The following is a 16,205-nucleotide window of genomic DNA, read 5'->3' as shown; positions in this document are numbered from 1 at the left end:
GACAAGCAGGGCTCTGTACACTGAGGACAAGCAGGGCTCTGTACACTGAGGACAAGCAGGGCTCTGTGCACTGACGACAAGTAGGGCTCTGTACACTGAGAACAAGCAGGGCTCTGTACACTGAGGACAATCATGACGCTGCAGTGAGGACAAGCAGGGCTCTGTACACTGAGGACAAGCATGACGCTGCAGTGAGGACAAGCAGGGCTCTGTACACTGAGGACAAGCAGGGCTCTGTACACTGAGGACAAGCGGGGCTCTGTACACTGAGGACAAGTGGGGCTCTGTACACTGAGGACAAGTGGGGCTCTGTACACTGAGGACAAGCGGGGCTCTGTACACTGTGGACAAGCAGGGCTCTGTACACTGAGGACAAGCAGGGCTCTGTACACTGAGGACAAGCAGGGCACTGTACACTGACTGAGGACAAGCAGGGTTTGTACACTGAGGACAAGCGGGGCTCTGTACACTGAGGACAAGCAGGGCTCTGTACACTGAGGACAAGCAGGGCTCTGTACACTGAGGACAAGCAGGGCTCTGTACACTGAGGACAAGCAGGGCTCTGTACACTGAGGACAAGAGGGGCTCTGTACACTGAGGACAAGCAGGGCTTTGTACACTGAGGACAAACAGGGCTTTGTACACTGAGGACAAGCAGGGCTCTGTGCACTGAGGACAAGCTCCCGGCTCACACAGCAGGATGGTTGACAAGCTAGGAGCCTGCACAGAGCCCTGCTTGTCCTGCCCTTACTTCCTGTATTTAGACGCCTCATAGAGACACACAATCAATATATATCACAAATATACATAGAATAGTATTATGTTCATTATATGAAAAGTTTTTGTTAACAACAAGTACACTTTAAATAGTACCGGCTGCAGTTCCCATGTACAGCAGGTGTGAGGGGAAAACACAGTGAAGGGGGACAGAGCTAATATGGAATCATTGTCATGATCAGTAGGGGTCCATGAGGTAAGACCCCACTCATCCTAAAGTGATGGCATATCCTGGTAAGATAAGATAACACACTAACTTTTTCAATGCAATGTAACAGTTTTTTTTCTTTTATCTTTGCGCTAATCATCATTGTTTGTCTTCTTTCCCAGAATGCATTTTGGTTCAGCCTGGGCTGGTGCACAATTTTCTTCATCCCCAGCATTATCCTAGCAGTGAAACTGGCAAAACATTATAGGAGAATGAAGACCTCCGATGTCTACGAGTAAGTGTTTGTGCTGTTCTGTTTAGCTAGGTGCTGGGATTGTGAGCCCTGTTTTTTGGTGTGTGTATATATATATATATATATATATATATATATATATATATATATAGTTGTATGGGCAAAGTACACTTCTGCAGCTATATTTGCAGATGATACTAAGCTCAGAGGAGGATATCACACTAAAAAGGGATCTCGCGAAGCTGGAGGCTTGGGCAGAGTGATGGCAAATTAAAGTGGTACTCCAAACATTTATCCCCAATGAGCCAAATATGTTTTAGTTGTGGGGCTTGGTGGGTTGTTCGACCACTGAGACACCCCCCCCCCCTGCAATCTCCAGAATGGGGCCCTGCATGGAGCGATGGAGTCGGCACGGGCTCCATGTACTGTCCATGGGAGTGTGGAAGATGCCAGAGTACAGCACTTGTGTATTTCCAGCACTCCCACAGACAGTGCATGGAGTTTGTGCCGGCCCCATCGCTTCATGAAGGGAAAAGCAGGGTCCCAGTTCTGCCCTGCAAATAGGGGATAAGTTCAAATGTACTGTAGTACCACTCTAAGAGAGCATAAACATACCTTAACTAAACTTCCGCTGCTCCGCCGGTGCACAGAGATCAGTCTCCCATCCTTCAGCCCCGATCATCTTCTGCATTCTGGGGCCCGACGTTTCCCACTATACTGAGGCCGGTACCTGCTACGCGACACTGCTGCTCAGCGCATCACCAACTGAGGCGCGACACTCCTGCGGCCGGCGATAAGCTCAGCACAGTGGGACGCATCAGGCACCAGAATGCGGAAGATGATCGGGGCCTAAGGATGGGAGACTGATATCTGCGAACTGTGGAAGCAGGGAAAGGTAAGGTTTGTTCGTTTTCGTTTTGCAGCCCGGTCAGAATGGAAACATAAAAAAATCACCGGATAACCCTTTTGAGCTTAAAGGGGTACTCTGCTGCTCAGCATTTGGCATAAACTGTTCTGAACGCTAGAGCCGGCGCCGGGAGCTCGTGACGTCATAGCCCCGTCACCCTCATGACGTCACGCCCTGTCCCCTCAATCCAAGTCTATGGGAGGGGACGTGACGGCTATCACGCCCCCTCCCATAGACTTGCATTGATGGGGCGGGGCGTGATGTCATGAGGGGCGTGGCTATGACGTCAGGATCTCCCAGCGCCGGCTTCAGCGTTCGGAACAGTTTGTTCCAAACACTGAGCAGCAGAGTACCCCTTAATGTGGATACATGTAAGGTTATGTACTTATGCCGAAGCAACAAAATGTACAATTATGTGCTTGATAATAATATACTGGGTAAAACTACCACTGAAAAGGACTGGTGGACAGTAAACTCTACTTTAGTGATCAGTGCCAGGCAGCAGCTGCCGAGGATAAAGCCATGGGATGTATCAAGAGAGGCACAGAGGCCGGGGACAAGGACGTAGTTTTGCCTCTGTAAAAATCACTAGTCAGACCACATATAGAGTACTGTATCCAATTTTCAAGATTTATGAAGAAGGAACATTGATCTAGACATGTATTCTGTCATATATGGAGTCACAATGGAATTCCTCATAAGGGTTTTTTGCCTTCCTCTGGACCCAAAAAGTGCCTGGTTTTCCTATAGCAACTAGAGGTGAGCGAACTTACAGTAAATTTGATTTGTCACGAACTTCTCGGCTCGGCAGTTGATGGCTTTTCCTGCATAAATGAGTTCCGCTTTCAGGTGCTCCCGTGGGCTGGAAAAGGTGGATACAGTCCTAGGAGACTCTTTCCTAGGACTATATCTACCTTTTCCAGCCCACCGGAGCACCTGAAGGCTGAACTAATTTATGCAGGATAAGTCATCAACTGCCGAGCCGAGAAGTTTGTGACGAATCGAATTTACTGTAAGTTCGCTCATCTCTAATAGCAACCAATCAGAGCTCAGCTTTTATATAAAAAAAATAAAAAAAAAACGAAACCTGAACTGTGATTGGTTGCTATAGGAAAACTCGACTGTTTTGACAGATTGATATATCTCGTCCCGTAGGTGTTTTTTCCACTGTTACTATTTTTCTTCCTCCAAGTCATCTACAAAATAAAGCAAAATGTTAAATAGTCTTGTTTCAAAAATGATTATAGTTATGTAAAAATATATTATACAGGCCTATATGTATGTCAGTGGTTATATACCCTGTGTAGCCTGACCACGGCCTGTGTTACCTCCTCTCATATATAGTAATATTGTGGTTCTAATCTGTTAATATTTCTCTTGTTTCCACAGAAACCACAATGATCACTTGGAGATGTAAGTGCTACATACACATTATATATTATTATCTACAAGCATTGCAAGTTTTTTGTGTCATTTTCTGGCACATATTTAGTCACCACAATTCAATCAAGATTATAACACAATGGGCTATATGACATAATAGTACAGATCATTAAAGGGGTATTCCAGGAAAAAAACTTTTTTTTATATATATCAACTGGCTCCAGAAAGTTAAACAGATTTGTAAATTACTTCTGTTAAAAAATCTTAATCCTTTCAGTACTTATGAGCTTCTGAAGTTAAGGTTGTTCTTTTCTGTCTAAGTCCTCTCTGATGACACGTATTTCGGGAAACGCCAAGTTTAGAAGCAAATCCCCATAGCAAACCTCTTCTAAACTGGGCGGTTCCTGAGACACGTGTCATCAGAGAGCACTTAGACAGAAAAGAACAACCTTAACTTCAGAAGCTCATAAGTACTGAAAGGATTAAGATTTTTTTTAATAGAAGTAATTAACAAATCTGTTTAACTTTCTGGAGCCAGTTGATATATATAAAAACCGCTTTAAAGGGGTACTCCGGCACTAAGACATCTTATCCCCTATCCAAAGGATAGGGGATAAGATGCCTGATCGCGGGGATCCCACCGCTGGGGACTCCCATGATCTTGCACGCAGCACCCTGTTATAATCAGTCCCCGGAGCATGTTCGCTCCGGGTCTGATTACTGTTGATCACGGGGCCGGAGCATTGTGACATCACAGCCCCACCCCCATGTGACGTCACGCTCCGCCCCCTCAATGCCAGCCCATGGGAGGGGGCGTGACAGCTGTCACGCCCCCTCCCATAGGCTTGCATTGAGGGGGCGGAGCGAGATGTCACACGGGGGCGGGGCGCTGCGTGCTATTCTGTCATTGTGACTCCAAATATGACAGAATAAATGTCTAGATCAATGTTCCTTCTTCATAAATCTAGCTCACTGCTCTTACAGTAAAGAATCCTCATTCGGGATGCCTTCTTGCATGTTATCGGCCAAGGCATAAAAATATCACTAGAAAGATCTCTGTACTGTCCATTCATATAATTGTACATTGTGATCAGATCGCCCCTAAAATGTCTTTTCTCTAAACTAAATAACCTCAAGCTTGTTAACCTGTCTTGGTCCTGTAATCCTCCCATAACATTAATTATCCTTGTCGCCCTCCTCTGCATCCTCTTCAGTTCAGCCATGTCCTTCTTATATACATTGGGCAGAAAATTGGATACAGTACTCTATATGTGGTCTGACTAGTGATTTATACAGAGGCAAAACTACGTCCTTGTCCCCGGCCTCTGTGCCTCTCTTGATACATCCCATGGCTTTATCCTTGGCAGCCGCTGCCTGGCGCTGATCACTAAAGTAGAGTTTACTGTCCACCAGTCCTTTTCAGTGGTAGTTTTACCCAGTATATTATTATTAAGCACATAATTGTACATTTTGTTGCATAGGCCCAAGTGCATAACCTTACATGTATCCACATTAAGGGGTACTCTGCTGCTCAGTATTTGGAACAAACTGTTGCGAACACTGGAGCCGGTGCCAGGAGCTCGTGATGTCATAGCCCCTACCCTCATAACGTCACGCCCCGCGCCCTCAATGCAAGTCTATGGGAGGGGGCGTGATGGCCCCCTCCCATAGACTTGCATTGAGGGGGAGGGGCGTTATGTCATGAGGGGGCGGGGCTATGACATCACAAGCTTTCAGCTCCAGCGTTCGGAACAGTTTGTTCCAAACACTGAGTAGCAAAGTACCCCTTTAAGCTGAAAAGGGTTATCCAGTGATTTTTTAATGTTTCCATTCTGACCGGGCTACAAAAAGAAAATGAACAAACCTTACCTTTCCCTGCTTCCACAGTGCGCAGATATCAGTCTCCCATCCTTCGGGCCTTGATCATCTTCCGCATTCTGGTGCCTGATGCGTCCCACTGTGCTGAACTTATCAACGGCCACAGGAGTGTCGCGCCTCGGTTGGTTATATGCTGAGCAGCAGTGTCGCGTAGCAGGTACAAGCCTCAGTATAGTGGGAAACGTCGAGCCCCAGAATGCAGAAGATGATCAGGCTGAAGAATGGGAGACTGATCTCTGTGCACCGGCGGAGCAGCGGAAGGTTAGTTAAGGTATGTTTATTTTCTCTTAAAGTGATACTACCGTACATTTGAACTTATCCCCTATTTGCAGGGCAGAACTGGGACCCTGCTTTCCCCTGTATGAAGCGATGGGGCCGGCACAAACTCCATGCACTGTCTGTGGGAGTGCTGGAAATACACAAGTGCTGTACTCTGGCATCTTCCACACTCGCATGGACAGTACATGGAGCCCGTGCCGACTCCATCGCTCCAGAATGGGGAGAGGCAGGGCCCCATTCTGGAGATTATGGGGGGGTCCCGTAATTGCCAGTAATCAGACCCGGAGCGAACAAGCTCCGGGGACTGATTATAATGAGGTGCTGCATGCAAGATCACGGGGGTCCCCAGCGGCGGGACCCCGGCGATCAGGCATCTTATCCCCTATCCTTTGGATAGGGGATAAGTTGTCTTAGCGCCGGAGTACCCCTTTAATATCTTCATTATTGTTATTGCAGAAGGTCTCAATGGTAAGATATTGGTCTTTTTGCTGATGACACAAAGATTTGTTTCAGGGTTGATGATCCTGGAGGAAAACTCCAAATGGAAAAGGATTTAGGCAAAGTAAAGGAATGGTTAGAACTCTGGACACCAGGGCAAGATAAAAACCTAAGAAGAGAAGGAAGGATATGTGATTCCTAAGAGGGATTTCGGGGTCATTATTTCAGAAGACTTAAAAGTAGGAAGACAATGTCTTAGAGCAGCAGGAAACGCTAGCAGAATGCTTGGTGTATAGGGAAAGGTATTAGCAGTAGAGGGAAGTGCTCATGGGTGTATAGAGAGAGGTATTAGCAGTATAGGGGGAAGTGCTCATTGATGTATAGGGAGAGGAATTAGAAGGGAAGAGGGAAGTGCTCATGGATGTGTTGAGAGAGGTATTAGCAGTATAGAGGGAAGTACTTATGAGTGTATATGGAGAGGTATTAGCAGTAGAGAGAAAAGCGTTCATGGGAATATAGGGAGAGGGGTTAGCAGTAGAAATGGAAGTGCTCATGGGTGTATAGGGAGAGGTTTAGCAGTAGTGAGGGAAGTGCTCATGGGTGTATAATGGAGAGGGATTAGCAGTAGAGGACAAAATGCCTATGGGTGTATAGGAAGAGGTATAAGCAGTAGAGAGGGAAGTGCTCATGCCGCTGTACAGAACACTGGTGAGACCTCTCTTGGAGTATTGTGCGCAGTACTGGAGGCCGTATCTCCAGAAGGATATAGATACTCTAGAGAGAGTTCAGAGAAGACACTAAACTAGTACATGGATTGTAGGATAAAACTTACCAGGAAAGGTTAAAGGACCTTAAAGGGGTATTCCAGGCAAAACCTTTTTTTATATATATCAACTGGCTCCGGAAAGTTAAACAGATTTGTAAATTACTTCTATTAAAAAATCTTAATCCTTCCAATAGTTATTAGCTTCTGAAGTTTTCTGTCTAACTGCTCAATGATGATGTCACATCCCGGGAGCTGTGCATGATGGGAGAATATCCCCATAGGAACTGCACAGCTCCCGGGACGTGAGTCATCAGAAAGCAGTTAGACAGAAAACAGCAACTCAACTTCAGAAGCTAATAACTATAGGTATAAGGCTGTCCTTCATATAAGATAGGGATAGTTATAAGGCTATCCTTCATATAAGATAGGGATAGTTCTAAGGCTATCCTTCATATAAGATAGCGATAGGTATAAGGCTATCCTTCATATAAGATAGGGATAGGCATAAGGCTATCCTTCATTTAAGATAGGGATAGGAATAAGGATATACTTCATATAAGATAGGGATAGGTATAAGGCTATCCTTCATATAAGATATGGATAGGTATAACGATATACTTCATATAAGATAGGGATAGGTATAAGGCTATCCTTCATATAAGATAGGGCTAGGTATAAGGCTATCCTTCATATAAGATATGGATAGGTATAACGATATACTTCATATAAGATAGCGATAGGTATAAGGCTATCCTTCATATAAGATATGGATAGGTATAACGATATACTTCATATAAGATAGGGATAGGTATAAGGCTATCCTTCATATAAGATAGGGCTAGGTATAAGGCTATCCTTCATATAAGATAGGGATAGGCATAAGGCTATACTTCATATGAGATAGGGCTAGGTATAAGGCTATCCTTCATATAAGATAGGTATAGGTATAAGGCTGTCATTCATATAAGATAGCGATAGGTATAAGGCTATCCTTCATTTAAGATAGGGATAGGCATAAGCCTATACTTCATATAAGATAGAGATAGGTATAAGGCTATCCTTCATATAAGATAGGGCTAGGTATAAGGCTATCCTTCATATAAGACAGGGATAGGTATAAGGCTGTCATTCATATAAGATAGGGACAGGCATAAGGCTATCCTTCATATAAGATAGCGATAGGTATAAGGATATCCTTCATATAAGATAGGGATAGGCATAAGGCTATCCTTCATATAAGATAGAGATAGGCATAAGGATATCCTTCATATAAGATAGGGATAGGCATAAGGCTATCCTTCATTTAAGATAGGGATAGGCATAAGGCTATCCTTCATTTAAGATAGGGATAGGCATAAGGCTATACTTCATATAAGATAGGGATAAGCATAAGGTTATCCTTCATATAAGATAGGGCTAGGTATAAGGCTATCCTTCATATAAGATAGGGCTAGGTATAAGGCTATCCTTCATATAAGATAGGGCCAGGGACTATTGATAGTATCAGGATATTTGGCCGGCACATTCTATGTTTCTATCACATATCACAACTCTTTTTCGGCTCATTAATGTTTGCAGGAAATGCAGTTTACCATCACAGCACTAGGAGGCGATCTGTAGACGTGGCTCTTCCATTCTACATTATTTGTGTATTTTGCTGATAAACTCTCATGACAAGGGACTTTTTTGAAACAGAAACTTACCAGCGTTTTTTTTGTTTATTCCTAATGGTTCGGGAGGGTTCACAATATATTTTTGTTTCTGTTTAACATATACATTTATACACAAAATTAAATAAAACCTATTTGTTAATTGGTGCGGCCATATGCCATACAGTAGAATCAGTTTCCCATTGACTTACAAATAAAAAATGGATTGCAGCATAGATGTACAGAACAATGTAGCTGACGACATCTTTGTATACAACAAAACAGAATGTGTAACCAGCCTTAGATGTCAATAAATAAAAGCTTAAAAGTGAGAGAAGAAAAAACACATAACAGACCCTTTCCAATGTTAACATTCAGGTGCTCAGTATAGCACTAACCTTTCAGGGTCTTTGCTGAAGTATTTTTGTGAGAAAAGCTGGGTGGTCTTAATTAAGTGCTGCTTCGCCATATAACCTGGCCAGCGTGGTGCCCTGCCTGACATATAAGGTGGTGCCCTGCCTGACATATAAGGTGGTGTCCTGCCTGACATATAAGGTGGTGTCCTGCCTGACATATAAGGTGGTGTCCTGCCTGACATATAAGGTGGTGTCCTGCCTGACATATAAGGTGGTGTCCTGCCTGACATATAAGGTGGTGTCCTGTCTGACATATAAGGTGGTGCCCTGCCTGACATATAAGGTGGTGTCCTGCCTGACTTATAAGGTGGTGTCCTGCCTGACATATAAGGTGGTGTCCTGCCTGACATATAAGGTGGTGTCCTGCCTGACATATAAGGTGGTGTCCTGCCTGACATATAAGGTGGTGTCCTGTCTGACATATAAGGTGGTGCCCTGCCTGACATATAAGGTGGTGTCCTGCCTGACATATAAGGTGGTGCCCTGCCTGACATATAAGGTGGTGTCCTGCCTGACATATAAGGTGGTGCCCTGCCTGACATATAAGGTGGTGTCCTGCCTGACTTATAAGGTGGTGTCCTGCCTGACATATAAGGTGGTGTCCTGCCTGACATATAAGGTGGTGTCCTGCCTGACATATAAGGTGGTGTCCTGCCTGACATATAAGGTGGTGTCCTGTCTGACATATAAGGTGGTGCCCTGCCTGACATATAAGGTGGTGTCCTGCCTGACATATAAGGTGGTGCCCTGCCTGACATATAAGGTGGTGTCCTGCCTGACATATAAGGTGGTGTCCTGCCTGACATATAAGGTGGTGCCCTGCCTGACATATAAGGTGGTGTCCTGCCTGACTTATAAGGTGGTGTCCTGCCTGACATATAAGGTGGTGTCCTGCCTGACATATAAGGTGGTGTCCTGCCTGACTTACAAGGTGGTGTCCTGCCTGACTTACAAGGTGGTGTCCTGCCTGACTTACAAGGTGGTGTCCTGCCTGACATACAGTGGCGTTGCGACCCGGGTGCGGGGGGTGCGGAGCGCACCGGCTGACACCAGCCTGGAGGGGTGACACCACGGCCGGCAGCACCCACACATCTGCACACCGTCACTCATCTCAGCCGGTATTTGCAGCATCCCCAGACAGAAGAGGCTTCTTTCCTGACCTACAGGCTGCCGCACTCCAGTTTCAGCCCCCGACACTAAATCCTATCCCCCAGCCCCAGGAAGCTGCCTCTTTAAGACGTGCAATGCTTTCTGGGAACAGAAGTGCCCTGCGCACGTCTGCTCCCTCCCCCGACGTGTCCCTGCCTCATGTGCTCCGCGTCTTCTGAGGATTCATGGGAGATAAATTCCTCCCCAACCCCCGGACATTCCTGGACCTGGAGCCGCAGAAAGTGAAAGTGAAGACAAGAGACTGGTGAGACCTCTCTGCAAAACGGTGTATTTAATGCAGTGTTTCCCAACCAGGGTGCCTCCAGCTGTTGCAAAACTATTACTCCCAGCATGCCCAGACAGCCTTTGGCTGTCAGGGCATGCTGGGAGTTGTAGTTTTGCAACAGCTGGAAGCACCCTGGTTGGGAAACACTGATCTAATGTTTTAATGTAACAGGGAGAAAGGGGGTGCTGAGATGATCCTCCTTATGTATGATGGGGGTGCTACTGATGAATGATGGGGGTGTAGCACCCCATCATCCATCAGCAGGATCATCCTTCTGGGTGTAGCACCCCCCCCAATCCATCAGCAGGATCATCCTCCTGGGTGTAGCACCCCCATCATCCATCAGCAGGATCATCCTCCTGGGTGTAGCACCCCCATCATCCATCAGCAGGATCATCCTCCTGGGTGTAGCACCCCCATCATCCATCAGCAGGATCATCCTCCTGGGTGTAGCACCCCCATCATCCATCAGCAGGATCATCCTCCTTATGTATGATGAGGGTGTATGAGGAAAGACTATGGAGAAGTCACCTGTGTATTTTCCTCATTATGTCCCATCAGAGCTGTATTCTGCAGTTGTGATGAGTAAAACTACAACTCCCAGCCAGGGCCGGTGCAAGGATTTCTGCCTACACAAGCGAAGCTCCATTTCGGGAATCTTGGTGGGCCGCAGCAATAAAACCAGAGAGGGTGGAGTGGTAGCAGTGGCCTCTGCTGGGCGCACAGGTGGGGGTCTTAGTATAAAAAAAAGTCTTCATTCTTCCGCCCCCATCAGCTGCGAGTCCATGCGCCCTCAAGCGGACGCATGGTTAGCCTTATGACAGCACCGGGCCTGCACCCAGCATAACCTCACCACTGCTTAGGTCATACTGGGAGCTGGAGTTTTAATTGGTGAAACCTTTTTTAGTGCTTTCCCATTCTTTGGCAATTGGTATATTTGATTATTATACTGGAATTTTTCACACTGCTCTACATCAGTGGCGCCTGTCACAACAGGCTAAAAACGTACTGGGGGGGGGGGAGGTATGGGGGTGACACCATTTTATATCGCACCGGGTGACACCAACCTTAGCAACGCCACTGCTGACATATAAGGTGGTGCCCTGCCTGACTTATAAGGTGGTGCCCTGCCTGACATATAAGGTAGAGGTGGGTGCCTGCAGCCTGCACCTTAGCCCCCTATAGTTTGTGTCAAGAATTGCAGATCTTCCCATTCACTTCAGAGGCAATACTAGACACAGCTCATGGACAAAACAGACATAGGCACCCAGGACACAAACTATAGAACCATATAACCCCCCCCCCCCCCCCATCATCCTGTGCCCCCCCCCCATCATCCTGTGCACATATAACCCCCCCTCATCCTGTGCCCCCCCCCCCATCATCCTGTGGTGCCCCCCCCCCCATCATCATATGGACATATACCCTCCAGTATAAATGAAGACTGGAGTGGCTAAAACCCACATGGGAAATCCCCCCCATGTTTAGGTTGGCACGCTGACAGGCCTGGTTAAGCTTCTTCCCTTTCCTCTGAAATCCCCAGTTGTTCTGTATTATCAGATTATCCCTGGCTGGGGGCCCGGGGCCGGCAGAGCAGACAGTAATACTTATCAGACATGATCACTGATAAGGGTTTTAAGGGTTTTCCAGCTCTCACCTGATATTGATGATCTATTCTAAGGAAAGGTCATCAAGAATTTTGCCTGAACTGCAGTAACCCCGCATAAACCTGTAGAGCGCTGTCTGCTCCTGGCTCTCTGACTGTGTACACCCCTGCCGTGGCCCCAGCAAAGAGCTGATCAACAAGGGTGCTGGGTGTCAGACATCACTGATCTGATATCGGCCTATTCTGAGGCTGTGTTCACACGTTCAGGCTTTATCTTTGCAAATACAGTGACCCCCTCGACCTACGATGGCCCCGACATACGATCATTTCAACATACGATGGCCTCTCAGAGGCAGCATCAACATACGATGCTTTTGTATGTCGGGGCCATCGCATAAACAGCTATCCGGCAGCGCAGACTGCTTCAGCTGCCACCGGATAGCCGTTTACGGTGCCCCGTGTGGTCCGCTGACGATCACTTACCTGTCCTCGGGGCTCCGGTGCGTCCTCTTCGGGATCCCCTGCATCGTCGGCGCTCTCCATCGTTGTCATCACGTCGCTGCGCACGCCGTCCCGTCATCCAATAGGAGCGGCGTACGTAGCGAAGTGATGGCGGCGACGGAGAGCGAGGATGCCGGGGAAGCAGAGGCCTTGCCGGAGCGTCGGAGACACCCCAGGGACGCGGCGACAGCGATGGACGGCGACATCCAGGACAGCGGTGACGGTCCGGAGCGGCGGGGACACGTGAGTATAACTTCCAATACCAGTGGTCTTCAACCTGCGGACCTCCAGATGTTGCAAAACTACAACTCCCAGCATGCCCGGACAGCCGTGCTGGGTGTTGTAGTATGCTGGGTGCTGTAGTTTTGCAACATCTGGAGGTCCGCAGGTTGTAGACCACTGTCCTATACTTTACATTGCACGGATCCCTCAGCATACGATGGTTTCAACAAACGATGGTCCATTTGGAACGGATTACCATCGTATGTTGAGGGAACACTGTATTGAATTCAAAGCCAGGAACCGATTATAAATAGAAATACTTGTGGTGGCCCAGTACGGGATGGTGTTGCTCCGTACGTTTCCTGCCCTGTCAGGCAGTGTCCCTCAGTGTCCCCAGGGCCCCCTGTGGTTGTTTCCCCATTTGTATATATGTTGGATATTAAAAGATGTGTTGTGCCTTTAATAAAATGTACCATGTGATTGTTACCCAGGAGGTATCAGTGACCAGCTGACCCCCAGAGTGACCTATGGGCTCCCTGCTGGTCTCCCCCATATAAACCCTGGGTGGAGCTTCTCTCTCTTGCTTCCTGCTGAGGTCCAGTATGTCATGGCTAGTGTGTTTGTCCAGAGTAGTGGAAGCCTCAAGTCAAGGGCAAGTAAGATAAAGTCACCGTCCTGTCAGTCACAAGTCAGTCAAGTAAAGTCATCTGTCTACCCAGCATGGCCTGCACTAAATTCTCCCGTCCAACTACAAGTCCCAGCAAATCTGCGAGGTCTCTGTGTCACTGGTCACCTCCTTGGGCCCTGGCTGTACTGCATAGACTTTACCATCTGTCTACTGCATAAAGCTACCATTGTCCGTAACTTGGCTTCGGTGTCTTCATTGCCCCCGTGCCTAGCCCAGGATTCAGCGGTATACCTTCAGGTGGTTAAGGATAAACCACGCCCTGGCATCACGAACACAAGGGATTAATAACATCTGCCCTGCACCTCACACCCCGCCACACGGACTCACCACCCTCCTGTTTCATTCTCGGCATTGTATTTAATCATTGAAATTAAAAACCTGAACCTGTGAACAGACCTGTCAGATAAGTGATCAATCAATTTTGCATGGAAATCACTTTTAAAAGGGGAATTTGCATAGGCTTGTCATACCTGTGCTGAAATTTAAAGGGGTACTCCAGTGCAAAACTATTTTTTTATTTTTTTTAAATCAACTGGTGCCAGAAAGTTAAACATGTTTTGTAAATTACTTCTATATAAAAATCTTATCCCTTCCAGTACTTATCAGCTGCTGTATACTACAGAGTAAATTATGTAGTTCTTTACAGTCTGACCACACTGCTCTCTGCTGACACCTCTGTCCATGTCAGGAACTGTCCCCATAGCAAACCTCTCCTGCTCTGGACAGTTCCTGACATGGGAGAGGTGTCAGCAGAGAGCACTGTGGTCAGACTGAAAAGAAATTAAAAAATAAAAGAACTTCCTCTGAAGCAAACAGCAGCTGATAAGTACTGGAAGGATTAAGATTTTTAAATAGAAGTAATTTACAGATCTGTATAACTTTTTGGCACCAGTTGATTTAAAAAAAATTAAAATAAAATAGTTTTCTACTGGAGTACCCCTTTAAGACCAACTTTTCTTGTTAAGGATAACAGAATCTCAATAACCAATATATTTTTCTCCCTGCAGGACAACCACCACATCTCAGCAGTTCCTAATCCCTCGAGTTACCATGAAATCGTGAGGCGCTCACAAACCCTCAGCGACTGAACAAGACATTTGCACAGCACTATCCAAAATGGCGCCAGCCTCCGTGTTGTCCGCCGCCCTCCTGGAGACTTTTTTTTTTCCTTTTCAAGAAGAAGTGTCTATTAATGAAATTGTATTTATTTTCCGATTCTTTAACTTTGACTGTGAAGAATGAATACAGAGCAGCGTTGCCCAAGCCCCCAATGAATGTAGACTCTGCTGATGGGGTCTCGGCAGCACCTTCGGACTCATATTTTTATACCAAGATGTAAAGTTTTTTCTTTTTTTTTTCTCTATTTTGATTTTATAAGGTTTCTACTATTTTTTTTCTTTAACAGATTAACATCATGTTAAGTTATTTGCAAAGGTGTTCTGGATAAAGCGCATTTTTGCATTAAAAAAAAAATTCTGTGTGATTTGTGTTTTTTTTTTTTTATTATAAATGTTGCATGAAGAGGGGGATTTATCAAAACGTGTCCAGAGGAAAAGTTGCTGAGTTGCCCATAGCAACCAATCAGATCGCTGCTTTCATTTTTGAAAAGTCATCAGAGAAATGAAAGTGATCTGATTGGTTGCTATGGGCAACTCAGCAACTTTTCCTCTGGACAGGTTTTGATAAATCTTCCCCAAAATGTCTCACATGCGCAAATTTTTTTGCCATTTTTCTGTAACCCCCCTGCAATATTATAATAAATACAGTCATGGCCGTAAATGTTGGCACCACTGAAATTTTTCTAGAAAATGAAGTATTTCTCACAGAAAAGGATTGCAGTAACAGATGTTTTGCTATACACATGATTATTCCCTTCGTGTGTATTGGAACTAAACCAAAAAGGGAGGAAAAAAAGCAAATTGGACATAATGTCACCAAACTCCAAAAATGGCCTGGAAAAAATTATTGGCACCTTAACTTAATATTTGGTTGCACACCCTTTGGAAAAAATAACTGAAATCAGTTGCTCCCTATAACCATCAATAAGCTTCTTACACCTCTCAGCCGGAATGTTGGACCACTCTTCCTTTGTAAACTGCTCCAGGTCTCTTATTGGAAGGCGCCTTTTCCCAACAGCAATTTTAAGATCTCTCCACAGGTGATCAATGGGATTTAGATCTGGACTCATTGCTGCCACTTCAGGACTCTCCAGCACTTTGCTGCCATCCATTTCTGGGGGCTTTTGTCCTCCTGCAAACCCAGCTTTCTGACACTGGGCTGTACAGTGCGACCCAAAATGCATTGGTGATCCTCAGATTTCCTGATGCCTTGTACACATTCAAGGCCCCCAGTGCCAGAGGCAGCAAAACAACCCCAAATCATCATTGAACCTCCACCATATTTCACTGTAGGTACTGGGTTCTTTTCTTTGTAGGCCTCATTCTGTTTTCGGTAAATAGTAGAATGATGTGCTTTACCAAAAAGCTCTATCTTGGTCTCATCTGTCCACAAGACGTTTTGCCAGAAGGATTTTGGCTTACTCAAGTTCATTTTGGCAAAATGTAGCCTTGATTTTATTATGTCTCTGTGTCAGCAGTGGGGTCCTCCTGGGTCTCCTGCCATAACGTTTCATTTAAATCTCGATGGATAGTTCCCGCTGACACTGATGCTCCCTGAGCCTTGAATATCTTTGGAACTTGTTTGGGGCTGCTTATCCACCATCCAAACTATCCTGCATTGACACCTTTCATCCATTTTTCTCTTCCGTCCACGCCCAGGGAGATTAGCTACAGTGCCATGGGTTGCAAACGTCTTGATAATGTTGCGCACTGTGGACAAAGGCAAATCTAGATCTCTGGA

The 16,205-nt window shown here is 46.0% G+C and overlaps 1 protein-coding gene across 3 annotated transcripts in view; it reads left to right on the top strand.

Annotated features, from left to right (window-relative positions):
* LOC130281998 (prominin-1-like) overlaps nt 1–14,834 on the top strand; it is a 128,942-nt gene extending 114,108 nt beyond the window's left edge. For 2 of the 3 annotated variants that reach the window (XM_056529812.1, XM_056529811.1), the window contains exons 22-24: nt 1,108–1,220; nt 3,475–3,498; nt 14,354–14,833. In XM_056529812.1, the coding sequence (XP_056385787.1) occupies nt 1,108–1,220; nt 3,475–3,498; nt 14,354–14,408 (192 nt within the window). In that variant the 3' untranslated portion in view covers nt 14,409–14,833. Of the gene's footprint in view, nt 1–1,107; nt 1,221–3,474; nt 3,499–14,353 lie in introns of all 3 variants that reach the window. The other variant, XM_056529808.1, reaches the window with a different exon arrangement.
* The last annotated feature ends 1,371 nt before the right edge of the window (nt 14,835–16,205 follow it).

The sequence above is a fragment of the Hyla sarda genome, chromosome 7, assembly GCF_029499605.1.
Source record: "Hyla sarda isolate aHylSar1 chromosome 7, aHylSar1.hap1, whole genome shotgun sequence".
NCBI classification, from domain to species: domain Eukaryota; kingdom Metazoa; phylum Chordata; class Amphibia; order Anura; family Hylidae; genus Hyla; species Hyla sarda.
The sequence above is the reverse complement of the archived record's forward strand: the minus strand, read 5'-3'. Positions and strand labels throughout refer to the sequence as shown.